General features: G+C 49.1%; 3 protein-coding genes across 4 annotated transcripts in view; 2 read left to right on the forward strand and 1 right to left on the reverse strand.

The window, feature by feature from the left end:
* LOC309373054 (uncharacterized protein) overlaps positions 1–27694 on the forward strand; it is a 71674-nt gene that overhangs the window by 23966 nt on the left and 20014 nt on the right. The gene's annotated exons all lie outside the window — the stretch shown is intronic.
* On the forward strand, positions 900–5129 carry LOC309373140 (eppin-like). Its single transcript, XM_081917381.1, has 4 exons — positions 900–1000; positions 2239–2376; positions 2528–2710; positions 4932–5129. The coding sequence occupies exons 1-4, from the start codon at positions 916–918 to the stop codon at positions 5015–5017; spliced, it is 492 nt and encodes a 163-aa protein (XP_081773507.1). The 5' UTR covers positions 900–915; the 3' UTR covers positions 5018–5129.
* On the reverse strand, positions 8640–18891 carry LOC309372151 (uncharacterized protein; the record flags this gene model as incomplete). The annotated part of the gene is made up of 7 exons (XM_081915455.1): positions 18609–18891; positions 14368–14508; positions 13339–13497; positions 12882–13019; positions 12583–12765; positions 9134–9301; positions 8640–8659 (listed from the first exon to the last, which is right to left on the reverse strand). Exons 1-7 carry the CDS (start codon positions 18691–18693, stop codon positions 8640–8642), a joined length of 894 nt encoding a protein of 297 aa, XP_081771581.1. The 5' UTR covers positions 18694–18891.

Genomic DNA, 27694 nt, shown 5'->3' on the forward strand with positions numbered 1-27694 from the left:
GGGACGACAGAGAACGAGATGGTTGGACAGTGTTCTCGGAGCTACCAGCATGAGTTTGACCAAACTGCGGGAGGCAGTGGAAGACAGGAGTGCCTGGCGTGCTCTGGTCCAGGGGGTCATGAAAAGGCGGACACGACTAAACAACAACAACAATTAATAAACCACAAAAATAATTCTATCGCTTCTGAGAAAGCAAAGTCTGGCTCCTCTGGAATCCAATAAATTATGTTACAGGTGCAAAGGTGGGAATCTTATCTCAGGTGCAAAGCAGGGGAGAGAGTCAGGTCAGGTGTGTGCAGGACCCTTGGCTCTCACCACCTGGCTCATTACTTTGGGATGGAGGAACATCTTCCATTTGCAACTTGAGCCAATTCAGAGAGAAGCAGCACTTCAATGAGAGAGGAAGACACCCAAAGGGATTTTGGAGAGGAAGGAGGGTCTCTGCCACCAGAGCTCCACCATGGGTGTAGCCAAGGGTGGGCAGGTGAGCAGTTGCCCCCCACCAATAAATACAAATCAATGCAAAATAACCAACTGAGGTTCTGCCCACACCTAAGATAAATCCTGGCTCCGCCCAGGGGCTCCACCACCCCTTTCTCTCTGCTGATGGTACAGCTGGGAACCCCATGGAAAGGCATCCTGGCTTGCAGAATCTAAGCCAAGAAGCCCCTTCTTCCTTGGGGAGGGGGTGTCATTTCAAGCAACCCATCTTCTGTGGAAATGTTATCTACATCTTTGCAGCTGTTGGGATGGTTTGTTACAAAACTTTGTGGGCCACAGGGTGTGGGGAGAGGCTCCCCTCTGTCCTGCCCAGCACTTTCGCCATCATCCTGGGCTGGCTGTGACTCTGCATTTCTGGGCAATATAAGGGAGCAGGCTGGCTGGGCAGGGGACACCCACTTAGCCTGACCCACCATGAAGTCTGGTGCCCTCGTGCTCCTTGTGGGGCTCCTCGCCCTCTGGACTGAGCCCACATCCGCCTCTGATGTGCAACGTCTAGGTAAGAAATTGCTTCTGCTCTCCCCTGCCAGATCCATGCGTCAAAACATTTCTCTGGATATCATTTTTTTGTTGTTCAGAAAAGTGCAGGCAACCATATGCCACAGGAAGCTGGGGAAGCTCAGGGAAAGAGCACATGAATTTCATGCAGAAGATGCCCAGTTAATCCCCGCCACCACCGAGAAGGCCCTCTGCCTGGTTCCCTGTAACTTGGCTTCTTGCAGGCAGGGAACCTCCAGAAGGCCCTCGGAGCTGGACCTCAGTGTCCGGGCAGAACGATGGGGGTGGAGATGCTCCTTCAGGTATACTGGACCGAGGCCGTTTAGGGCTTCAAACGTCACCACCCACACTTTGAATTGTGCTCAGAAACCTACTAGGAGCCAACGCAGGTCTTTCAAGACCAGTGTTATGTGGTCTTGGTGACTGCTCCCAGTCACCAGTCTAGCTGCCGCATTCTGGATTAGTTGTAGTTTCCGGGTCACCTTCAAAGGTGACCACATAGACCACATTGTAGTAGTCCAAGCGGATAACCAGAGCATGCACCACTCTGGCAAGACAATCCGCGGGCAGGTAGGGTCTCAGCCTGCATACCAGATGGAGCTGATAAACAGCTGCCCTGGACACAGATTTGACCTGCGCCTCCATGGACATCTGTGAGTCCAAAATGACTCCCAGGCTGCACACCTGGTCCTTCAGGGGCACAGTTACCCCATTCAGGACCAGGGAGTCCTCCACACCTGCCCACCTCCTGTCCCCCCAAAACAGTACTTCTGTATTGTCAAGATTCAGCCTCAATCTGTTAGCCGCCATCCATCCTCCAACTGCCTCCAGACACTCACACAGGACCTTCACCACCTTCATTGGTTCCGATTTGAAAAAGAGGTAGAAGAGGATGCTGGACCAGGTTGTCCATTGGCCTGATCCAGCAGGTTCTTCTGATGTTCTTATGGGGTGGGTGGGTGGGTGATCAGGAAAAGCCAGAGGTCCTGGTCTTGAGAAGGGTGAGGGAGCAGAGCCCATTATGGAGGGACTTAGCAGGTCCACCCAAAGGTCCTGGGCAAAGGTCCTGGGCAAAGGTCCTGGGCAAAGGTAAAGCTGGACACTTGCCTCTGCAGGTAGGGCAGGTAGGGCAGAAGGAAAAGACCTCACAGAATATTATCATTGCTGAATTGGAAGAGTGCCCAAAGGCTCATGTAGTCCAACCCTCAATCTCCCCCTTACCATCTCTTTTTTTTCCAGTGCACCTTGGTGATTGCCCCCCTGTGCCACAGGTAGCAGCTTTTGCCCGCTGCAAGGACACCTGCCAAGTTGACCAAGACTGTCCCTTCCTCCAGAAGTGCTGCTCCATTGGGTGTGGCCTGGGCTGCGTAGACTCAGGTACTGGCAAAATCCCTGACCCCTTTGTCCCCCCCCCACACACCTCTCCTCTCTGGGCAACAGATGGGGGCAGCAACCGCAATATCAACCTAAGTGCCTTGGAGACTGAGAACATCCCCTCATGGACGCCCATCTGTTCTACCTCCAACAGATCTGAGCGGCAGGTGCTTCTTGCCATCTGAATATGGAGCATGCAATGAATCCATCTCCCATTACTACTACGACCCATTGGAGGACCAGTGCCTCCAGTTCAACTACAGTGGCTGTGGCGGCAACGACAACAACTTCGAGACAACAGAGGCCTGCGAGGAAGCCTGCAGGAAAACCATCTCAGGTACTGAGTGTGGGACCCACCAGGCGGTCATTTTTCTGGCTTCATTGATTCTGCTTATAGCCTACCTTTTCCTCTGTGGAGCTCAAGGTGGCATATCTGGTTCTTCCCCTTTCTCATTTAACCTCCACAACAACCCTGTGAGGTAGGCTAAGCTGAGAGGAAGCCACTGGCCCAAGGTAACCCAGTGAGCCTCATGGCCAAGTCAGGATTTGAACCCAGGTCTCTCCCAGGTCCTAGTTCAACACTCTGACCACCAGGCAATGCACAAGAGCCCCTCTGGAAAGTCCAGCTCCACCACGTCAATAGGGGAAGTGGAAGAAGCTGGCCAGAAGGGGTCCAGGATTAGGTATTCTGCCCTTTTCTTGACAATCTGTGCGTCTTTACTAAAGGCTTTATATGACGTATGATGGAGGAGATGGAGCAACTCCACTAGGAGAAAAGGTTGAAGCATCTGGGACCTTCATGGTCAGAGGCTGGATATGCTCCTGAATACCAGTTGCTCCAGGGGTCACAGGAGAGGGCTGCTCTTGTGCTCAGATCCTGGCCTGATCCAGAGGCTTCTCTTCTGTTCTTCTTAATATTATTACTTTGTGCCGTATTCTTTGCATGGATGTTTGTGAATGTAGTGTTTTGAAATCACAGGATAAGAGATGATATCCGAAATAGGGTGCTAAAATTTGGATTCAGAATCCAACGGTGAGGGAGCCTTCTAAGAATGCAGGTTGCCTTAGAAATTCTGACACCCCGATTTCAAATTTATTCTCAGAATAGTACATGACAATTTGGCAGCTGCAGTGTATTTGACACATTGCCTTGCAAATCCCCAGAATAAGGAGGAGTTGTATATTACCTCCATGTTTAGTAATAAGAAAAACAGCCTTTGCAATAGGCTGACTCCTATCCTTTACCCAAAATGGTGTCAGTGCATATATGCATTTCCTGACCTGCATCACTCTGTTCTGAAGACGAGGTTTAGGGGGAACGGTGTGTTTTTGCTGACCTCAGAAAGAGGGTTTGGAGTCAGAGCATTTGGCAAAGGGTTGAGAGGTGAGAGGGCTGCAGAGATTTGAGCCAGCAGCCACAAGGAGGTCCCCAAGTTCAGTCCCTGAGCTGGACTGACCCAAATAGCCCAGGCAGAATTCCTCTCTGCCTGGAAGGAGAAGGGTCTGTGATTCCTCCCCCTTTATGGAGGGCTCTGCATTATTACTAGGAATGCAGGAACATGAAGTTGGAATTAAAAACTCTAACGCCTTTTCTGCTGTAAAAATGTTGCAGATATTAAATATTGCACAGTTTGAAGAGACTGGAAGCATTAGAACAAATTCCTTTAGAAATGGAACATTGTCTAGGCCCATAGAAATATTACTTTACTTGCAGAACTTTCTTTAAAACAGAATCATAGGTTAAGCATCTTACAAAACTAAGCCTTACAAGGAGCGGATTAAGGAGCTGGGTATGTTTAGCCTGGAAAAGAGGAGACTGGGAGAAGATAGGATTAATTTTTATTATTACAGACTCGAACCAAAGTCTTTAGTTTACAATGAAATATACTCGGAGCTGCGTAGTGATTTCATGCTCTTTATTGCAGCCCGAAAAACAGTGAATGAATTTCCCCCCAAACCTCAGGTTTTATATACATTATTTACACAATGAGTCCCGTCTGATTGGTTGATTATGTTTCCCTCCTGGAGCCTGATTGGTCTGCTGCTGCTGCAGGCCAATCAGTTGTTGTATCCTAGTATCTTACCAGCCTAATAGGCTGATTAACTTCCTCCTGGGGTCTGATTGGGCAGCTCCTGCAGGCCAATGAGGTTGTTTCATTCTAGGATCCTACCTGCCTATTGCTCTAGGATCCAGGCTTAGTACATAACATACAAGAAAGGGATTTCCAACTAAACAACAGGAAGAACTTTCTGACATTAAGATTTGTTTGTCAGTGGAGCCGTCTCCCTTAGGAGGTTGTGGACTTTCCTTCCTTGGATAAGCAGAGTTTGGCTGTCTGTCTGTGAGGAATGTGATTCCTGGATTGCAGAGGGTTGAGCTAGATGACCCCTGAGGGTCTCTTTCAACTCTACAATTGTATGATTCTGTCAATACTTCTGCCTGCCCTAAGGGCCAAATGCTCAATCACTTGGCTGCCTCCCTTTCCCCCTTGTGACTCCTTCTCTTTTCTTGTTTTGCTGCTATATTCTCGGCTGGTGTCTTTGATTGACAATCCAAGGGGTCCCAGAAGATTCTCCTACAGCACTTCCCACCGAAATCCCCATTGAGGAGGACCGAGTTCCTGAACCTGATTACCATGACTGAGAAATTCCCAGCCTCAGGAACAGACATCAGTATGTGGCCATGCTCCCTCCCTCCATCTTTGGAGAGGCTGCTGGAATGCTCTACCCTCAAATAAAACATGAGTTTACTTGCATCTTCTGAGTCTGGCTTTTGTGTTGCATGAGATCAGGTGTCAAGAGGCGCCCCACATCTGCTGCTGCCCCAGTGAGGGAAAAACATCTCTCAAAGCCCCTGAGCTGCTGCGCTGCTAAGATTTGAGCCTGGGGCGTGGAAGGGAATAATAATAATAATAATAATAATAATAATAATAATAATAATAATAATAATAATTTTATATCCTGCCCTCCCCAGCCGAAGCCGGGCTCAGAGCGGCTAACAACAATAAAAGTAACACAACATTCTAAAATCAATTCATTTTAAAATCATTTCAAAATCAAATTAATGGCAACCATTGGGCTAGAGTTCTGTGAGGATTACCAAAGGAGGGGGTCAGACTGTGCGTTGGCCAAAGGCCTGGTGGAAAAGCTCCATTTTGCAGTCCCTGCGGAAAGCTGTCAAGTCCCACAGGGCCCCGGTCTCTTGTGACAGAGATCTCCAAGATGTTTTTGTTTGAAGACTGTAAGGTCCTCTGCGGGACATAGCAGGAGAGGTGGTCCCGTGGGTACGAGGGTCCTAGGCCGTATAGGGCTTTAAAGGTTAAAACGAGCACCTTAAACCTGATCCTGTACTCCACCAGTGTAGCTGGTAAAGCACTGGATGAATGTGATCCTGCGGCAAGAACCCCGTATGGAGCCTCGCCATGGAATTCTACACCCACTGGAGTTTCTGGGTCAGTCCCAAGGGCACAACCACATACCTGAACTTTAGGTTTGCACGCTTAAACTGGATTAATTGGCTCTGTGACCTTAGCACAAGGACTCCACTTTAAAATAGTATCATATTTTTGCAGTTTGAGAAGTAACAGGGAAAGCCATTGAATAGTGTGTGATGGGTGAAGGAAAATGGGAGTATGTGCAAACACCCCACAGTCAAATCAGGACAGATCTTCCTTGTCTTATGATTCTGACCAGAGGTGGGTGTCAGCTCAGCCCAGAGGGCGAGGAGCCCCAGAAGGGGCACAAGAGTGCCAGACTTCATGGGGGGCCAGGCTAAGCGGTGAGTCCCCTGTCCAGCCTGCCTGCTGTCTTGCATTGTCCAGGATTGCTGAATCACAGCTGGCTCAGGAAGATGGCGAAAGTGCTGGGCAGGACAGAGTGGCACCTCTCCCCACACCCTCCTGCCCACAAGGTTTTGTAACAAACCATCCCAACAGCTGCAAAGATGTAGATAACATTTCCACAGAAGATGGATTGCTTGAAATGACACCACCCTCCCCAAGGAAGAAGGGGGTTCTTGGCTTAGATTGGGCAAAGTAGGATGCCCTTCCATTGGGTTCCCAGCTGTACTATCAGCAGAGAGAAAGGGATGGTGGAGCCCATGGGCGGAGCCAGGATTTATCTTAGGTGTGGGCAGAACCTCAGTTAGTTATTTTATTGATTTTTATTTCTTTGGGGGGCAATTCCCAACCTGTCCTCCCTTGGCTACATCCATGGTGGAGCTCTGGTGGCAGAGACCCTCCTTCCTCTCCAAAGCCCCTTTTTGGTGTCTTCCTCACTCACTGAAGTGCTCAGCCTGTGTCCCTCTGAACTGGCTGGACCAGGGGAAATTGAAGTTGCTTGAAATGACATCCCCTCCCCAAGGAAGAAGGGGCTTCTTGGCTCAGATTCTGCAAGCCAGGATGCCTTTCCATTGGGTTCCCAGCTGTACTATCAGCAGAGAGAAAGGGATGGTGGCGCTCCGGTTGGAGAGACCCTCCTTCCTCCGCAAACCCCTTTCTGGGTCTCCTTCTCTGGGGTCTGTGAGACTCAGACCTGGCTGGACCAGGGCATGTTGTTCTTCCCAGTGGAAGATGCTCCTCCATTCCAAAGGAGCCAAGATCCTGCCCACCCCCGACTTGGCCCTCTCCACTGCTTCACCCAGAGGCAGCCTTTCCACCCTGGCATCTGCAGGGGTACCAAGTGGAATGAGCTCCGCCCTGCATAATCCACCATGTGGCACACAGCATGCACACCATCTGAATGCCAATGCCCATTGACTGTGAAGGGGGGCATTCAAATATTTGGCTCCTATGTCCATCTTTAACATGATTTATTTGATTGCAGGGAAGGCAGGCTTTCGTTGATCAGAAGAGATAGAATTGTTGCTGTTGTGCCAAGGGCCTTCTGGCGGTTCTCTCACTGTGAGAAGTGAGGTTACAGGGAACCAGGCAGAGGGCCTTCTCGGTGGTGGCACCCACCCTGTGGAACGCCCTCCCCTCAGATGTCAAGGAAATAAACAACTATCTAAAGACATCTGAAGGCAGCCCTGTTTAGGGTAGTTTTTAATGTTTGATGTTTTATTGTGTTTTGAATATTCTGTTGGAGCTGCCAAGAGCGGCTGGGGAAACCCAGCCAGATAGGCAGGGTATAAATTATATTATTATTATTATTATTATTATTATTATTATTATTATTATTATTATTAGTGCATGGCAGCGCCCCCTCGTGGGGAATTAGATGGGGGTGGCAGGGGATGCTGGAGGTGCAAATGACTATCAAACCTTGAAAAGCTGGCATCCTTGGATCAGGTTCATCCATTTGGCTGATTTAATTAACCTATATAGTTTGAACAAAGGCACAATTACTTGTGCAAGCTGAAAATTGCCACTATCCCTTCCTTTCGTTATTATCTTTTGTCTTCCCATTCTTTTCCCCGTTCATAAAATAGCTGACCAATCAGGAACCGTTATTTACGCAGCCATCTGGTTACTCGCCCAGTCAGAAGCACCATAGCTAACCCTAACAGGCTACGTGGGTACTGCAGGTGTCAGTGAAAAGTGTGAACAAGCAATCGAAACTGGCTTCAGACTGGTATTCACACTTCCTTTTGTTTTACTTTGGAACAAGAATGCAGGATATTTTGAGTGACAGGGCATCAGGTTTCTGCACAGACGTCACTCCTGTTCCATGACATGTTTATGACATATGTGTGATGTTTCCAACAAGGTGTTGTGGGTAACTTTGAGAAACCTTTTAAAGCGGGAGCACCCATTTTGAGGGGGGTTCTCTCTCCTTCCTTTACATTGTAGTTTGAGTTTTTGGTGCAACAATAAAGATCAGGCCTCCTGGCTGCTGTTTTCTTTCAATATCTTGGCCGAAGCCTTTTCTCTGATGATCCAACTCGAGCCTGCTCTGAATACTCTAAGGGGGAACTGGGGATGAGTTTATGGAACCAAGGAGGCAGTGACCCAAAAAGGTTTGAGAACCACAGATTATCCTCTTCCCTTCCAGGCCCCAGGCCCAAATCTCACCAGCCCAGCAGCTGAGGGGCTTTGAGAGATGCTCTCCCCCCACTGGGGCAGCAGCAGATGTGGGGCTCCTCTTGACACCTGATGTCATGCGATGCAAGAACCAGACTCAGCACATGCCAGAAATCTCAGGTTTTATTTGGGGATAGAGGTTCCCACAGCAGCCTCCCCAGAGATAGAAGGAGGGGGGCATGGCAACACACTGATGTCTGCTCTGGAGTTGGGGTCTTCTCAGACAGGGTGATCAGGTTGAGAGACTCAGTCCTCCTCAGAGTTTTCTGGGGGAAGAAAAGAAAAAGAGTCAAGGGGGAGGCAGCCAAGTCATTGAGCACTGGCCCTTAGGGCAGGCAGCAGCAATGACAGAATCATACAATTGTAGAGTTGAAAGGGACCCCCAAGGGTCATCTAGCCCAACCCCCTTAAAGAAGGAACCACATTCCTCACAGACAGACAGCCAAACCCTGCTTATAAACCTCTAAGGAAGGAGAGTTCACCACCTCCCAAGGGAGACCATTTCACTGTCGAAACGCTCTCACTGTCAGAAGTTGGAATCTCCTACCTTGTTACTTGAAGCCATTGGTAAACTCACCCATGGGTAGGGCAGGATGAGACCAGCAAGGCAGCTGAGAGAGAACCCTGTGGACCTCCACAGTCTGCCCCCTGCCCTCCACATGCACATTTATAAATATTTAGAGACAGCGATAGATAGAGAGACAAAGAAGTGCAGACACACATGGAGACAAGAATCTTACCTGTTTGCCCACAGACCATCATGCACTCCAGTTTGGTGGGAAACCGATTGCCATTCCCCCCGCAGAGCCCATAGACAAATGTCTCGCACTTCCTGGTGGCTGAGTTGTAGTAGTAAAATTGTGAATAACCCAGACATAGGCCAGGGTCCTTTGGCAGCTTGCAGACCTCTGAGGCCACAGAAGGGGGAGAAAGAGGAAGCAGAGAGGTTTTCTTAGGGCAGGAAGGTGTCAAGAGTTTTTAATTCCAACTTTATGTATGTTCCCTGCATGCATTCCTCCATAAGTAGACCCCCCCCCCCCCCGCTAGAGGGAAGGAATCACAGACCCTTCTTCCAGGCAGAGAGGAATTGCACCTGGGCTCTTTGGGCCAGTCCAGCTCAGGGACTGAATTTGGGGACCTGCTTGCGGCTGCTGGCTCAAATCTCTGCAGCCCTCTCGCCTCTCGCTTATCACCAAACATGGAGCTAATATATGACTTCTCCTTATTCTGGGGATTTTCAAGGAGTGTCGTCCTCTTTTAATGAATCCTGAGGGCAACGCGTCAAATACACCGCAGCTGCCAAACTGTCATTTTCTCTTCCCAGAGAAGGACTTTGAAGTTGGGGTGTAAGAATCTCTAAGGCCACCTTCATTCTTGCAAGGCTCCCCACTGTTGGATTTTGAATCCAAAGTTTTAGTGTCCTATTTCAGATACCATCTCCTATTTCAGATACCATCTCTTACTTTGAAAATTCAAATTGCCCCAATCACAAATGTCCATACAAAGATTATGGCACAAAGTAATAATATTAAGAAGAACATAAGGTTCTGGATCAGGCCAATGGCCCATCTAGTCCAGCATCCAGTTCTCACAGGCCCAGCTTTTGGGAAAACAGCAAGCAGGAACTGAGCCCAAGAGCAGCCCTCTCTCTTCCTGTGGCTTCCAACGCCCATATCCAGCCTCTGTCCATGAAGGGAGAGCACAGCTAAGAAATCCCAACCGCTCCATCCCCTCAATTATATGAAACATAAAGTTGGACTTCCGGGTTAGCGCCATCGGCAATGGCGGATTTCCTCTGACTCAGAGGAACCTGCTCCGCAAAAATCGGGTCTTGCCGCCGCGGCGAAGGCAGAGACCCTTTAAAAATCCCAGGCGGAAGAAGCCTGGGAATGTGGGATTCGGCTGACACCAGGAGCGCCCCCCCTACTCACAGGGAAACCCCTTTTCGGGGCTTCCGAAGTGACGCGGGGTGAGTGGCGCGGTGTTTCGAATCGACTGCTATTTTCGTGGAGTGAAGCCGCACAGCCGTTGCTGGAGAGCGCTGACTTTTTTCTGTGGACATTTGGATTTCAAACAACAACCCGTGAGTAGTACGGAAATTGGATTCTTAAAATATCTTTAAATTTGGCACCGATCGGGGAAGGTCCAAACAGGAAGTCCGCCTCCCCTTTCTGTAAATAATCTAAAGCAAAGAACCTGTCAACTAAGGTCGTGGAGAGGTGTTTTTTTTTTGTAAAGGATTTTACAAAATTCTACTGATTGAGACTATCAGAAAATTTTCTTGGAAGCAGGGGAGCCTGCAGGGGAAGAATAAAAATTGGGATTTGATGTGCCACCCCCCCCCCCCAGACCCGGGAGTGGTCCGTGAGAGCCCGCTGATGAGGAATAGAACAATTTGACAGCTGTCAAGTTAGCTGTCAAGATACAAAAAGAGGACTTTTTTTCTATTGTCTACATTTGCTACAAGCTTGTATTTTAAATGAAGGAAGGACTGTTACAATTTAACGTGTGGGACCTTTGGGTCTGTGCTGAAAGCAGTGAAAAGAAACTTAAATTCCCCTAGAGGGAGCTTTGGGATATTGCATCAAGGACCAGCTGAGAAGTTGTCTTTCGACCCTGGACTGTTTAAGAATGGCTGTCGGGAAGGAAATTCAGTTTGAATTGAATAGGACATTCTTTCTCTTGGGAAAGTTGCAAGGTCAGATAAATGTTTTGACTACAAATGTTACAACTTTGGGAACAAGAGTGAGTACCAATAATGAACTTGATAAGAACTCGGCACAGGAATTTTATTCAACTGAACAAACAGGGAAATTAGAGAAGGAGAACTATGTTGTCTCCGAAGCGAAGAAAGGGGGAGCCATAACCCTGCAGATGCAAAAGGCGAGTTACAACTTGAAGCCTGACATGATGGTAACAAGGAGAAATAAATCTTTGAAGATGGAAGCCTGGCCTGAATTGGAAAGTGAAAAATGGAGAGATCCCCTTATGTGGAGACCAGATGACCTTTGGATTACAAATCTGATCCAGGTGGAAGTTGGAACTTTGGGGACCTTTGGATCTGAAAGGAGAATGAAACAAGATTTGGAATATTTTATAGGCCCTATTTTCAATTATGGATTTTGGCTGGAAGGAATGTGGATGCTGTTGGGTTGGAGCTTCCCCGAGATTTGGCTTTTAATACTAAAAATTATCAAAAAGACTGGCAGAGGGGACATGAAAGAGATTTAAGAGCCTCGGATTTGAGATCTCCGGGCTGATGGCTTTCTGAGATTGATGGGTTTGGGTGGATTGGAAATTGGGAACTCAATATGTATATAATATAATTTCCTTTTTGTTTTTGTTTTTTTAATGAGAGTAGGGAAATTCGTGGAATGGAATCTTTCTCGACCCTAGGGAAACGTACTAAGAATAAGTATTTAAAGTATACCTTTAAAAATATCGTAAAATTAAGGATTGTTAGAAAGATGTTGGAAAAAGAAAACTAGGTAGTTTTGGCAGAAATGCTATAAAGGATTAAGTAAAAATGAACTGATGAAATTGACGAAAGAGAGAGTGTAAAACTACAATATATTAAAATAAATTATTAAGATAAAAAAAAGGTTGGAAGGATTTGCTGAAATAAAATATTTTGAACTAGAATACAAAAATGGGAGGTGTGAGAAGGTCAAGGAAATAAGTAAAAGAAGAAAGTTATGTAAAGGTTTAACTTGTTTTTCTTTTTTTTCCCTTTTCTAAATGATTTTTGTACTTTTTCTGTCTTTTGTATTTCTTTGTTCTTTTTTTGTAATCTTCAAACTTTGAATAAATATTATTATAAAAAAGAAGAAGAAGAAGAAAGAAACATAAAGTCAAAAACAGAGCAGTCTACCCAATCCTCCCAGAACTCTGGACCCCTTCTGGCCAGCTTCTTGGATGGGGTTGCCAGCCTTCCCAGAGGGGCTCTACTGCCTTGCCTGGGGGTCAGAGTGTTGAACTAGGACCTGAGAGAGATGTGGGTTCAAATCCCCACTCAGCCATGAAGTTCACCTTGGGCCAGTGGCTTCCTCTGAGCTTAGCCTACCTCACGGGGTTGTTGTTGGGGTTAAATGAGGAAGGGGAAGTTCAGCTCCTTGGAGGACAAGGAGATATATAAACACAATCAATTAAGCCATGAATATGAATTTCTGGTGGGTCCCAAACTTGGTACCTGGGCTGATTTTCCCGCAGGCTGCCTCACATGCCTCTTTTGTCTCGAAGTTGTTGCTGTTACCATCACAGCCACCATAGGAGAACAGGACGCACTTCTTCTCCGATGGGTTGTAGTAGTAACGGCGGAAGGCTGCTAAACATCGTCCAGTTTTGGGTGGCAGCTGGCATCTGTCACTGCGAACTGTTGGAGGCAGAATGGATGGAGGTCAATGAGGGGATGTTCTCAGTCTCCAGGGCACTTAGGTGCCCAGAGAAGAGAGGTGGGAGCGGGGAAGGGGCCAGGGGTTTTGCCAGTACCTGAGTCCAGGCAGCCCCGGCTGCACCCGGTGAAGCAGCACTTCTGGGTGAGGGGGCAGTCTCGGTCGTCTCTGCAGGTGTCATTGCAGGGCGCAAAGGTGTACACCAGTTCCCTTCTGGGGCACACGCCAGGGTGCTCTGGAAAAAGGAGATGGAGAGGAGGAGACAGCAGTCAGTAGTGAGATGGAATTTTGTTTTGAATGCCAGGACTCACTCTGGAACGTGTGAGGATATCATCAAGAGGAAATAAACTCCTGAGCATGTACAGAGTTCATTTCCCCTCCTATGCTCCTACCACTGGCAGCGGCCACCACCACACAGCTTGGCATTAGGGAGAGGAGACTCTTTGAGTGAGCCCCAGCACCTCTTCCTTGGCAGAATCCTCTGCCAGCCACACACATGTACACACAACTGCCCTCCCCACCAGGTCCCCATATCTCCCGCATCCAAGAGATACCTTCTTCAGCCGCTTGGCAAGTCTTCCCGCACCCACTGCTGCAGCACTTCTTGCGTGGCAAGTAGACTGAGCCACAGTCCTGGTCATTGTTGCAAGTCGCTAAGCAGTTCGTAGCCTGGCCTGGCTGGGGGCTCAGCCTGCGGCAGTATCCAGGGTAGACTGGGGATGAAAGGAGAACCTAAGAACCTAAGAAGAGCATCTGCTGGATCAGGCCAGTGGCCCACCTGGTCCAGCATCCTGTTCTCACAGTGGCCAGGCAGATGAAGAACACTTTCTCCCCTCCTGTGTTTGCCATGACTGGTATTCAGAAGCATGTATGGGGCTGTAAGCCAACACTGAGTGCATTCCCAACATTTTCTGAATGTATTTTATTCAGCTGAAATCTTGTCTAGGACCGACAACTATCTGGCTGCACAAATTAAGTAAGAAGACAAAGTAATTATTTAATTTGCAAATCATGGAATTGAGTGTTTTCTTTAATCTTTACACAACTTTCAGCTTTGAATTTACGCATGTTTTTTCATTCTTTGTCAGTATTTCTGAACCGCACTGTGATCTTCGGATGAAGGGCTGTATAGACATTTAATAAATGAATAGGTCTGTTTTCATTTTTTAACAAACCCCACATTAATACTTGCAGGGAAAGGAGCCTGTTCCTCTTTGCCTGGAATGAATGGGGTCCCCCTGATCTGACCTGCTTGCACACCTGGGAGCAGGTGAGTCTCTGGACTGAGGCTGTGCACTGCCTGCCTCCCACCTGTTAGTTGGACCCTGCTGGCAGTGCGCCAGGTGGAGGTCAGTTGCCATGTCTGGGCAAGCCACACCATGGCGGGTGGGATGCTGAACTGCAGTGCCTCTTGCCTGACTCTGAACTACAGCATTAAAGCCTACAGGGATCCAGGCAGGATATGCACCAAACCCCCTTGTGTGTATGGATGGGTGGTTGAGAGCATATCTGGGTCAAAAGGTGAGGCAGATGGGAGGTTCCTGACTTCATTTCTCCCCCAAAAAAGAGGGGCTGCTGCTTACCCTCATGCGGGAGCATGCACTGTTGCCCACAGGCAGTCTGGCAGCAGCGTTCACTCCCTGGGCAGCTGTTGTCCGTAGAGCAGAACTGGCCGCACTGGGTGTCATTGTTTTGGATCAGAGTAGGACAGATGCCAGGCTTCCCTGTAATGAGAGAGAGAGAGAGAGGGAGAGAGAGAGAGAGAGAGAGAGGGAGGGAGAGGGAGAGGGAGAGAGGGAGGGAGGGAGAGAGAGAAATGGATTACTAAGCCCTTCATCTGTGCTGGAAAAGAAGGCATTTCAACTCCGCTCCACTGTGAAAATTGAAAGCTTCTGCAGCTTAAAAAAAGAATGTAAGAACAGCTTGCAGGATCAGGCTATTGTCTTCTCTAAGCCCACATCCTGTTCATATCTTCATCATTTCCCAGGAGATGGGCGGGGCTTGCTTCTAGGTATAAGGTGTGTGTCCTTAAGTCTCTCCTGCAGCTTACCTGAAAGTGGGTCTGCAAAGGCACGTGTTCCTCCTGCCCTGCCTCAGAAGCCCAGCAGGTGGCACCAAATCTGCACCCCTCAAGTCTGCTGCTCCCAAGAGGTGCAGCTCTTGGCCACAGCGGGGAGTCAGAAAAGGGCTGGCATTTCTGAGGCAATGTACTTCTGGACATCCTCGCCTCATCTTAATGTGGATTGGGAAGCCCTTTTCATTAGTTACCTGCTCTTCACCAAAAAAAAATTCCTTCCAGTAGCACCTTAAAGACCAACTAAGTTAGTTCTTGGTATGAGCTTTCGTGTGCATGCACACTTCTTCAGATACACTGAAACAGAAGTTTCAAGACCCTTCTATATAGTGAGAAGGTGGGGAGGGGTATTACTGAGAAGGGTGGTGGGAATGGGTGAGTGGCAGATAGCTGTGATGAGCCTGTTGACGACTCTTAACGACTGCAATAGGTCTTACAGGAAAAAGCAAGGGGTGAGAAGGTGAAAAATGGCTTTGTCATGTATAATGAGATAAGAATCCAAGGTCTTTGTTCAGACCAGGTCTCTCCATGGTGTTAAGTTTGGTGATAAGTTGCAATTCAGCAGCTTCTCTTTCCAGTCTATTTCTGAAATTCCTTTGTAGTAAAACAGCTACTTTGAGATCTTGTATAGAATGTCCTGCTCTTCACCCTTAGGTCCCAGGGAACATTACAACCTTAAAACAAAAGATTAAAAGCAGTTTGAAGCAACTTACAACCACAAAAGTAAGGAGAATCAGATTCCCTGTTCTTTGAAAATCTGAACAGGAGAGCTGAATCATTGGCTTAGGGTAGTGGTTTTCAACCTTCCCGCTGGAGCAGTACCTGTTTATCTACTTGCACTTTGATGTGCTTTCAAGCTGCTAGGTTGGCAGGAGCAGGGACCGAGCAACTGGAGCTCACCCCGTCATTGCGGGGATTTGAACCACCGTCCTTCTGATCGGCAACTTACAACCACAAAAATAAGGAGAATCAGATTCCCTGTTCTTTGAAAATCTGAACAGGAGAGCTGAATCATTGGCTTAGGGCAGTGGTTTTCAACCAGTGTGTTGTGGCACCTGGGTTGCCTTCAGTGATGGGCAACACTGGCCTCGGTCTCTCTTTCCTTCCCTCCCTCTTGTGTCTCTGCCTCCCAAAGGCTTGCACAGCTGTTTACTGCAGCAGCCCTGGCTATAGGCTCCACAGGCAAAGGGTGTGTCTGGGACTGGCCAGGGGATGCTGGTTGGCAGGAGCTGAGGCGGCCTCAGAGTAAGCAGGTGGGTGAGGAAGCCCAGCCAGGCCGTCCACCAGCCCTTGCTGTTGGGAATGGACAGACGAGTGGCAGACTGGCTGGCTGACTGGCCGTCACTGCTTTGGTCTTTCTTGTGCTCGCTGTGGTCAAGACCTGCCTGGGAGCTGAGTGCCCGCTGCTGCTGTTGCTGCTGCCTGCCAAGGTAAGGTGCTGGCCTCACGTTCACCTTCGACCAGTCTCCCTTGGGCCACTAAGGCTGGGTGTATCCTCTTCCCAGGCTGTTCTGGGGCAGTGTGCCCGTCTTGGCTGATTAGAGCGTGTCCAGATGAGGTGCGGGCCCTCCTGGGGGATATCATCAATTTGTCCCTTGGCACGGGGACATTCCCAGGGGAACTGAAGGAGGCAGTGGTGCGCCCGCTCTTAAAGAAAACAGCATTAGATCCTTTAGATCTATCCAATTACCGCCCGGTTTCGAATCTTCCGTTCCTGGGTAAGGTGATTGAGAGAGCGGTTGCTGAACAGCTTGGTGGGTTTCTGGATGAAACATCGGCTCTGGATCCATTCCAGTCCGGCTTCCGCGCTGGCCATGGGACCGAGACGGCTCTGGTTGCCCTAACAGATGATCTTCGTAGACAGCTGGATCGAGGCGGGTCGGGGCTGCTGATTCTTCTAGATTTGTCAGCAGCTTTTGACATGGTCGATCATGAACTTCTGGACCACCGCCTTGCCGACGTGGGGATCCAGGGCACAGTCCTTCAATGGCTGCGCTCGTTTCTCTCTGGTCGGGGACAGAGGGTGGCGCTCGGGGGGGAATTGTCATCGCGCCACTCCTTGGTGTGTGGGGTGCCTCAGGGTGCGATTCTCTCCCCGATGCTTTTTAACATCTTTATGCGCCCCCTCGCCCAGCTTGTCAGGAGTTTTGGGCTGGGCTGCCATCAGTATGCTGATGACACCCAACTCTATCTGTTGATGGATGGCCATCCTGACTCGGCCCCAGACACACTGATCAGATGCTTGGAAGCTGTGGCTGGATGGTTGCGTGGGAGCCGGTTGAAGTTAAATCCTTCGAAAACAGAGGTCCTCTGGCTGGGATGGGATGATATGGGACTGAGGGGGCAGCTCCCATCTCTTGCGGGGGTGCAATTAGTGCCAGCACCGTCCGTTAAGAGTTTGGGTGTAATCTTCGATACCTCCCTCTCCATGGAGGCGCAGATTGCAGCTATTACAAAGGCGGCATTTTTTCATCTCCGCCAAGCTAAGCAGTTGGCTCCTTACCTCTCTCGCCCTGACCTAGCTACTGTGATCCACGCGACGGTCACCTCCAGACTGGATTATTGTAACTCGCTCTACGTGGGGCTGCCCTTGAGACTGACCCAAAAACTCCAGCGGGTGCAGAATGCCGCAGCGAGACTCCTTACGGGGTCTTCGCTGCGAGATCACATTCATCCGGTGCTATACCAGCTGCACTGGCTCCCGGTGGAGTACAGGATCAGGTTTAAGGTGCTGGTTTTAACCTTCAAAGCCCTATACGGCCCAGGACCCTCGTACCTACGGGACCGCCTCTCCTGGTATGCCCCACAGAGGAACCTACGGTCTTCAAACAAAAACACCTTGAAGGTCCCAGGCCACAGAGAGGTTAGGCTGGCCTCAACTAGAGCCAGGGCCTTTTCGGCTGCGGCTCCAACCTGGTGGAATGCTCTGTCACAAGAGACAAGGGCCCTGCAGGACTTGACATCTTTCCGTAGGGCCTGCAAGACAGAGCTGTTCCGCCAGGCCTTTGGTTAGGGCGCAGCCTGACTCCCTCCTCTGGCAACCTTTACAAAACTTTATGGCTGCCATCAATCTTGATTTTAATTAATTTTTATAATGTTTTTATAATGTCGCACTATTTTGGCGTTGTTAGCCGCCCTGAGCCCGGCTTCGGCTGGGGAGGGCGGGATATAAATAAAATTTATTATTATTATTATTATTATTACCTCTCTCTGGAGCAGCTCAGAGACCGGGGCAGTGGCAGCGGCTGTCCGGAGGACTCCCAATGAGGGGGGAGAAGAGAGGAGGCTGAAGGAACTCTCCACAAGAAAGGGTCTTTCTGTCACCCAGGTCAAAGACCCAGTCTGGCACACACACAGCCCAAATGTGTGTTTGCATACACACACACAGAGAGAGACACACACACACCCCTCAACCCATTTATTCATAGAAGCCCTGGCAAAGTCTCATTGCTGGGAAGGGGAGCAAATTATATAAGGAACACCTTGGCAAGAGGGGGAATCCAGTGGCACCTTGGCTGGTGGGGGTGTCCAGTGGCACAGCAGAGTGGCAGAACGCCCCCCTCTCACTGAATTTCAGCATTCCCAGTGGGGAATGAAACCACACACCTTCTGCATGCAACTCAAGTGCTGTTCCCCTGAGCTTCCCCAGCTTCCTGAAGGAATTTTCATGGCTGCACTTCTCTCAACAATTCCCAGAGAAATGCTTTTGACCCATGTGCCTGTAAGGAGAGAGGAGAGAGGATCCCTTACCTGGAAGCCTCTGAACAGAGGCAGGTGTCAGCTCAGCCCAGAGGGCGAGGAGCCCCACAAGGAGCACAAGAGCACCAGACTTCATGGTGGGTGAGGCTAAGTAGAGAGTCCACTGCCCAACCGGATTGCTCCCTTATATTGCCCAGGATTGCAGAATAATCACAGCAAGCTCAGGAGGATGGTGAAAGTGGTGAGCAGGACAGAGAGGAAATTCTCCCCCCCCCCCGACCAGGTTTTGTAACAAACGGTCCCAACGGCTGAAAGGTTGTGGGCAACCTTTCCAAAGAGGTGCCTGAGTGAGGAGGACGGCTAGAAATGACAAGCTGAGGATTCTACACACCCTCAAACTTGCTCTCTCCAGTTCTTTGCACAGAGCTAACATTTCCACCCTTGCACCTCTAAAATAATTTGTTCGATCTCAGAGGAGCCGGACTTTGCCATCACAGAAGAGGTATAATTATAGTTATTGTTTGTTAATGACCTCTTGATTAATTACAGGTTGAAAAATTAAAGCACAGTCTTATAAACAGTCTAAAACAACTTGCAATAAACAAGGTGGGTCCTAAAAACACACATCTCAAGTGTCAAAAAGCTAGGTAAAAGAGTTGCTTCTTCAACCAGCTCTGGAAGCTGAGCCATGAAGGTGCCATCTGCTGTGGAACCAGGTTCACGCTCCTTGTATTACTGGCAAAGCCCTGAACAACTTGGGTCCAGGATCCCTCAGGGATCACCTGAACCCTGATATTCCAGCTCGATCACTGAGATCATCTGCAGGAGCATCTTTGGTCATTTCTTGGGAATTTGGATTTGAGCCCCACGTTGGGCAAAATATTCCTGCATTGCAAGGGGCCCTGGTGGTCTCTCCCAACTCTCCCATTCTCTGTTTCTATGATCCTATGAAGGCTCATGCTAGCTTCACCATTAGGAGAGAGGCAGCGGGAAAACAGCAATAAAATGAAAGCAGAGCAGGAGAAGGAGTGAGTCAAACAACAAGAAAGTTTCTGTGAACAAATCCTAGACAGCGGGGCTCTTAAATATAGGAAATGTCAGATCATTGCTACACCTTGCCCAATATTGCCGGCACTGGCTGGCAGTAGACTTCAGGGGAGGTATTCTAACCACTGAGCTTCAGTCCCACCCCAAAGGGGGAGAGAGGGAAAGACTAGGCTGAAACTATTAGCTTCTGATCACAGAATTATCAGAGGGTAGAGTTGGAAGGGATGAAGAGGGTCATCTGGTCCAACGCAGGAGTCATGGCTAAACAGGACCACAACTTTAATACAGTTTGAAAAACCCAAGCAATGTACAAAGGGGGGGGGATAAATAAACACATTGTAACAATATGTAAAAGCAGCACAGCTACAAAGTGACTCATAGTATTGTTACCGGAAAATCCGAGGGCTCTCTTGGGCAAATGAAGACACCGACCAGGGCAATTCAGAGCAAAACAGCAGCCAGTAGGCTTGGTCTTCATTTAGGAAAAGACTGTCGCGACAGGACTCCCACCGCCCACGAGGTGAAACAAAATGGAAGCCCTGAACAAAGGAAGACCCTAACTTTTATTAGTTGCTAATCCCCCAAGCTACACCCCCAGAATTACATCATATCTACATCATGATTACATTAAAATTAGGAGGAGTCGAGGAGGGGCTACACAGGTAACCCGAGTGTCCTGACACCTGGCCGGAGCTTCCTCTCCCCTCCCCACATGAGTCATTTTTAAGAACAAAGGAGAAGGGCGAAGTTTCCTGCCCCCTGAGGGGAATCCGGTCAATGTCCTTTGTGTGAGTCCGGGTGGAATACACTAAAAGGTGCAGCTTTATTGTGTCCTTGATAGCCTCCTGTCTGGACCCATCACGATGGCTATCAAGGTAGTCACGTCAGCCGAGAGGAATCGCCGAGTACGTGACTGCTCGGTTGAGGGATTATGGTTGCTCAGCATCGGGTCACCCCCCTTTGATAGTCCTAGAGGTATGCACCCAAATGAAAGTGGTCCGGTAAAAATCCAATGTACGGTTGATTTTTAGCGAATATAAAACGGTGAAGACTTTGAAGTTCAAACCAACCCCAAGTTCAGGAAACAATGTAGCAAGCTCTTGATTGGATCAGTCACGGTTGAGTGAATTCGGAAACGTTGTATCAGTGAGCTGTCAAACGGGGAAACAGCAAATGCCGGCTGCAGTACCAGCGCAGCCACCACCAGGGGCGCTGTTCGGTAATGCTGATTGGTTGAAGCGGCAATCGAGTGACCCCGGGTTCAGTCGCCCGGTCTACTCGTTTTAAAATAGGGCGATGCGGAGCGCTACAGTGGAAAGCTGCCAGGCTAGCGCTTCCTTATTTATGGAAGGCTTTTGAGAGGTGACCCTCTAAAGGGACACCTCTAGGGTTGGGGAGGTGAGATGCGTGGGTGTGTGAGTGTGGTGCTTGTGTAATACACGTGTCAATTGGAAGGGGGGGTGATTTCCGGCGACAGTATCCATGTCTGACCAATAGCACTATTCTGAAATGGTTTGGGTGAATTATTATCATCAGGGCTTCTTTTCAGGCAGAACTCAGTGAGTTCCTCTCAGGTAGGTCCCATTGCCATTCTGAGAGAATGAGGGAGGTGTTCATGGTGAGTTCTGACACCTCTTTTTCTAGAAAAATAACAATTCTTCTTCTTCTTCTTCTTCTTCTTCTTCTTCTTCTTCTTCTTCTTCTTCTTCTTCTTCTTCTTCTTTGCAAACCACCCTATACCTCAAGTCTCAGGGCAGTTCACAGGATAAAGTCACAATATAAAAAGACAAAAGACACAATCAAACAACCCCCCAATAAACGCCAACCCAACAAACCACCCCCAAGGCATTTTAAAAGGGCCTTGGGAGGGCAATCAGCTAAAGGCCTGGTTAGTGAGGAATGTTTTTGCCTGGTGCCTAATGGTTTATAATGAAGGTGCCAGGCAAATCTCCCTGGGGAAAGCATTCCACAAACAGGGAGCCATTGCAGAAAAGGCCTGCTCTTGCGAACATAAAGTTCTTTTTTAAATTCTGAAAACATAAGAACATCGGCCCATAAGATCATTTCACCCACCTCAAGTCTGATCCCTCTTGCCCCTGACAGCAGGATCTATAGGGAAGGGGAAGCTATGGAACAGGAGACGGTGGTTTCCTGGCGATGAGGACTCTTTCAGCTACCCATACAGGGTTTCATACAGGAGCCCCAAGCCAGCACAGCCAGAAGATGCAGAGGCTCATGGGAATTGCAGCCAATTCAGAGGGAGGCTGCCTTAGAGAGTGTTTCCCATGGGAGCTTAGAAAGATGGAGATTGGGACAAGGGAGTCCAAGGAGACACTCACCTAGAGGCATCTGACCAGACACAGGTCCCAGCTCACCCCAGAAGGCAAGGAGCGCAACCAGGCAGAGGCCGATGGACTTCATGGCCTCTGGACTTCATGGCTGGTATTCTCAAGGGATTATGGCTGCCCTGTATTAAATCTTCCCCATTTTGTAGTCCTTCCTTCATGGAGTAAAATAAAAGTAGAACAGTGCAGATCCGATGTATGGTTGAATTTCTATAAATTTATAACAGAAGTGTATGTCTTTTGTGTGTGTGTGTGTGTGTGGAGTTCATACAAACTGAATGATTGGGGGGGTCCTATGACACTCTCCACCTAGAGAGCTGTCTGGAGAGCAGTTCCTCCTCTGCTCCCCCTGGTTTCCTTATGATACACCTGTGAGCCTGCATAAGCCCCTCCCACCCAGATCCCCAGACGGGATCACACCTTCCTCAGCCTCCAGCCTTCCCCGAGGGAAGAATGGTCCCTAAGGTTGATTCATGGCACCTCAAGGATGGAGGCAGCAAGTCTGGCTCAAACAGAGGACGTGGCAGCTCTTATCAGCTGGCTCTACCTGTGCTCAGGTGTGCCAGTGAACTCAGATGTAATTTCAATTACATTCCCTTCAAAATAGCAATCCCTTGTATAACAGCTACAATCTTATGGTTTCAATTCATGTTAATATGTTAAGCAACATAAAGTTTCAAGGGAGGTACTCAGTCTGTAATCCTTGTCCTTTCCTGCGTGTGGTAATTCCCCCCCCCCCCCATGATATTTCCCAACCATATACAGTATGATGTTTGTCCTTCATTCTTTCCCATCATGACTCGGGGGAAGCAGTTGTCTCACAGTTTCCCAGAAGCCTCTGCGTTGCTTCATCCTGTGATCCAAGAGCTTGTTAGAGATCCCTCTGTTCCAACAAATAAACTCACCATTTTCCCCCAACCTGGGAAGAGCAGTCTGATTCCAAACTGCCAATGATTAATAGGAAAACCTCTGACCTCCATATTTAAAGGTGGAGCTCAAGTCTTGTTTCTCAATCCTTTTAAGTCTGAATAGCCGAAAGGCTCCAACTTCCACCTTGATCAGATTTATAGACCGTAGATCTTCAGATCTCCACAAAAGGAGATCTTTCCATTCCTCATTTTCCAATTCAAACCCAGTTTTTATCATCCAGTTCTTATTTTCTTTTATATCCATCTTGACAGGCCTCCGGCTCTCCTTTGCCTTCTGCAGCATTGCAGCCCCTCCTTCCTGCTCCTCCTGTTCAACATGCATCTCTTTCTCCACTTCCTCAATTTTCTCAAGTTTCTTTTCTTGTTCAGCTGCCTGGGTTTTGTACATCGAGTCCTTTTCCAGCTCAGTAGATTCCTTTACTGTTGGCTTCAAAGTTATGGCACTTTTCGACAAAACATGACCTTGCTCTTGCAACTTACGCAACTTTCTCACGAGAAAAATAACCTCATCCAGGTCAGCTAGTATTTTTCGACCTATTTCCATTTTTGTAATGTCCCTGAACCCCCACTAGAGGGATTCTGGTTATTCAGTATTCCTTTCACTTCCAACCCAAAAGCCAAGTTAATTTGTTTCAATTCTTCTTTATTTTCAGCGATTTGTAACTATATTGTATCTACTGTAACCAGCAGAAACATCAGAAACAAAGTTCTCTATTTTTTCTGACTTTGACAGCTAATTTGACAGCTGTCAAAATCTTCTATATCTCCTCAGCAGGCTCCTCTCGCGGATCACTCCCGGTCCCGGGATGGGTGGCACTTTAACTCAAAAAAATTAGCGCTCATCCTCCAGCACAATTACTTATGCTATCAATCTGTGCAATTAATAACTTTTATCCAATAAAGAAAAAGGCTCTTCTCTCGACCTCAGTTGTCAAATCCTTGCTTTAAATTGTATACAATGGGAGGGAGACGGACTTCCTTTTTGCACCTCCCCCACTCGTACCGAATCCAAGAAAGTTTTTAGTCCAATTTCCAAATTACTCACAGGCTGTTGTTTTTAGATTTAGTCCAAATTTTCAGAAGAAGAAGTCAGCGCTCTCAGTCAAATGGCATGCGGCTTCGCTCGGCAGGGGAAGCAGAAGACTCACAGCAACGCGCCGCTCCCCATCCCCCGCTCCGTAGCCTTTAAAAAGGCTCCTTCGCAGGTCGGGGGTGCAAACGGTGCCCGCTGAGTCACCAGGTCCACGGGCTTCCGCGCCCATGGTTTTTGAGGGTCCCCGCGTCGCCGGCGCGGCAGGACCCGACCCCTGTCGAGCAGATTCCCTCCGGAGCTCGGAGGGAATCCGCCATTCGGCTATGGCGCCAACCCGGAAGTCCAGTAATCCATTTCTCTCTCTCTCCCCGTTACAGCCAGATCTCGCAATTGCCCTTCTTTCTACCTAGACAATTGTATTAAGGATGGCAATTTCTGCTCCACGGACAACAGCTGCCCAGGGAGTGAGCTCTGCTGCAAGACCAGCTGTGGGCAAGAGTGCCAGCGCCCTGTGGATGGTAAGCAGAGGGGCAGCAGCTCCTTTCCTGGGGCTGGTGAGATTCTGGAAGAGAATGAAGCCAGGAAGCTCCCATCTGCCTCCCCTTCTGCCCCAAAGGTGCTCTTGACCACCCATCCATACACACCAGGGGGTTTGGTGCATATCCTGCCTGGATCCCTGTAGTGCTGGTGTGTGACAACAGTTCAGAGTCAGGCAAGAGGCATTGCAGTGCAGCATCCCACCCGCCATGGTGTGGCTTGCCCAGACATGGCAACTGACCTCCACCTGGCGCACTGCCAGCAGGGTCCAACCAACAGGTGGGAGGCAGGCTGTGCACATCCTCAGTCCAGAGACTCACCTGCTCTCAGGTGTGCAAGCAGGTCAGGTCAGGGGATCCCATTCATTCCAGGAAAAGAGGAACTGGCTCCTTTCCCTGCAATTATTACTGTGTTGTTGGCTGGTGTTTTTAAAAAGTGAAAAGAGGTTTGTTTGCTTATTTGTTTATTAAATGTCTATACCCCCCTTCATTCACAGCTCACAAAGGTTGACAAAGAACCAAAACCAGGCATAAATTCAAAGCTGAACTAACTCAGTTGTGTAAGACTGAAGAAAACATTCAATTCCATGATTTCCAAATTAAATTATTTGTTCATCTTCTTACTTAATTTGCGCAGTCAGATAGTTGTTGGTGCTAGACTAGATTTAAGCTAAATAAAATATGTTTAATATCAAAAAATGCTGCAAATGCACTCAATGTTGGCTCACTGCCCTAGAAATGCTTCTGAATAAAAGTTGCTGAAAACCAGAAAATTCACTCTGGGGTCTTTGCCGAGACTACCTTTCATTTTCCCCACTTTGAAAGAAGATTGGATGAATTCATGGTGGAGTAAGGTTACCAGATTTTTTTCCAATGAATCCGGGGACACTTTTCAACTTCCTACTAAACAGATGGATTTTGTCAGGTTGACTGATTTGTAAATCCGGGGACTGTCCCTGGGAAACGGTGACGTCTGGTAACCTTATGGTGGAGGCTATCAGTCAGCTAGAATGGCTCTTCTCTGCCCCCACTGTCAAAGGCAGCAATGGGGAGAGTTGGGCAGCTGGCGTGGGGCCTCACAGGGAACCCACACTGAGGTTGAACAGAGCCCACCTCCAAGAGGCTCCACTGCTCCCATCCACCTGCCCACTAGACCACCCCACCCGCCACCATGCCTCAGCTGCCAGGGCTCCGTGCCTGATTCCCCATGCTGCATCTCTGTCTGGTTGGCCACTGTGAGAACAGATGCTGGACTAGGTGGGCCTCTGGCCTTGGGTGCTTATGTTCTCCTTTCATTCCTCCCCGGCTACTGCCCCAGGCTGAGCCCCCAGCCAGGCCAGGCTACGAACTGCTCGGCAACTTGCAACAACGACAGAGACTGTGGCTTCAGATTTGGACAGCTCTTGCCATTCAAAAAGTGCTGCAGCAATGGCTGTGGGCGAACTTGCCAGGTGGCTGAAGAAGGTATCTCTTGGATGGGGTGAGGTATGGGGTGTTATAGTTCAGAACTTAACTGGTTAAATTCCCTGGTGTGTGTCACCTGCTGACGTCAGCTTACAGCTGGGCGGAGACAGAAGCTTTAGAAGCTGGGCGGGACTATTCCCTGTTTTTGTTTTAGTTCCCCCTGTGACTCTGAGGGGAGAAGGATGTTCCCTCTGTGTATCTGAGAGGGAGACATGTTTGCAGCAATGGCTGCCAGCAGTGACGGACTTTGATGCTGTAATGTTTTAATAAAGAGCTGTAAATAGACGAATCTGTCTATGTGTGCTTACAAGGAGCAAGACTGCTTTACACGCTGTGTTCTACTCTGCTAAAAGCCGTGACCTGAAGAGACAGCAGGAGTTATTGCGCAGCTTGGGAGGAAGCGTGCCGGACCGCTGTAGGTGATTGATTGGGATCGTAAAGCTGTCTGAAGTCGCGGCTCTATCGATCAAGGGCCAGATCGATCTATTCGCACAGGTTATGGAGGTCAGCCAACGCTCGTAAAGCAGTCGGTGTGAGCTCCAGGAACGCTTTGAAGTCAGCGGTCTGCGGCTGAGGAGCGCAACGGGAGCTGACTGGGTGCCGGAGAGCAAGAATGATTAATTGCCTGCTTCCGAGAGGCAGTGAGAGCTTCTGACACAGAGAGCTGGAGCTAAAAGCAGCTAAAAGCTGGAAGCTGAGACGCAGCTCAAGACGTTTCTCCACGCAAAGGAAGGCCGGAGTCAGCTGGTACTGAGTAAGTACAGCTTGAGGGGCACCTTGGGAGAATGGGAGAACGGGAGAAGATGGCTGAAAGCCAGAATATACCACTGGAAAAGCTCACTCTAAAGAGTTGGGCAATATGGAGCAGACAAATAAGGGGATGGTTCCTAGTCGAAGGGCTTTGGGAAGCAAGTCAATGGGAGCCAAAATCACCCCTTGGCTGGCCAGCAGCTGGAGCAGGTGAAGCAAGCTGTGGGGCTGTGTTGGCTGAAGATAGCCAGAGGCTGCATCAAGAGCTAGAGATGCTCAAAGCATGCGTTCATGCATCGCTGAGACCTCATTTGGAGGGCATAACGACAGCGTGGGCTGCCTGGAATTTGCTGAAGGGCTTGTGTGAGGCATCAGCGAAAGGCCAGAGCCCTGGAGAGAGCCCTGGAGAGGCTGGAGGATGCCCAGAAAGCCCAATGGGGGCTGGGACAGTGTTGGGGAGCTGTTGTAATGCTTCTACACATCTGTGTGATGGACTGGGTCCTGGAGAGGCTGGACTGGCAGGCCCTGTTCCCGATGTCTTGGCCTCTAGGAGCGCTAGTGAGCAAATCGGGGGGGCGAAGAGTTCCAAAGGCGAGTTTAAAGAACTTTCGCTTTGTGCTGAAGCGAAGAGCAGCTTCAGGGGGGGCCAGGCTGGTGGGAGGCGCCGTTCCAGAAGGAGGAAGGCCAGGCCAGCTGGGAGGAGCCCCGGGCAGTGTTTTTCCACTGGAGTTCAATGTCGGCGTGGCAGTTGCCCCCACCGGAGCAGAGAGCCGAGGCAGGATGTTTGCAAAGACACTTCCCATGGGAATCAGGCGGGTTTCCATGGCAACAGGCCTGGGAAGACAGGCAGGCGTGGAGCTGAGCCAGGTGGTCGTGGTAAACAGCAGGGAGAAGAGTCTTATCAAGTTTCTGCGAGTATGGCAGTGTTTGAAGACGGCCGAGTGGAAAATTCCGAGATGGCCTTTGTAATAGACTCTGCAGCTAACCGCAACATGGTTCCAGAGACCCCTGCAGTCGAGAGGTGGAATTGCAC

Source organism: Podarcis melisellensis, assembly GCF_964234715.1.
Source record: "Podarcis melisellensis genome assembly, chromosome: 6".
Taxonomy (NCBI): domain Eukaryota; kingdom Metazoa; phylum Chordata; class Lepidosauria; order Squamata; family Lacertidae; genus Podarcis; species Podarcis melisellensis.

Excerpts from the sequence above, each read along its gene's own strand:
- LOC309373140 (XM_081917381.1), top strand. The coding sequence starts at position 916 with ATGAAGTCTGGTGCCCTCGTGCTCCTTGTGGGGCTCCTCGCCCTCTGG. Across the intron at positions 2,377-2,527 it reads CCTGGGCTGCGTAGACTCAG|ATCTGAGCGGCAGGTGCTTC; the intron begins GTACTGGCAAAA and ends TACCTCCAACAG. Across the intron at positions 2,711-4,931 it reads CTGCAGGAAAACCATCTCAG|GGGTCCCAGAAGATTCTCCT; the intron begins GTACTGAGTGTG and ends TGACAATCCAAG.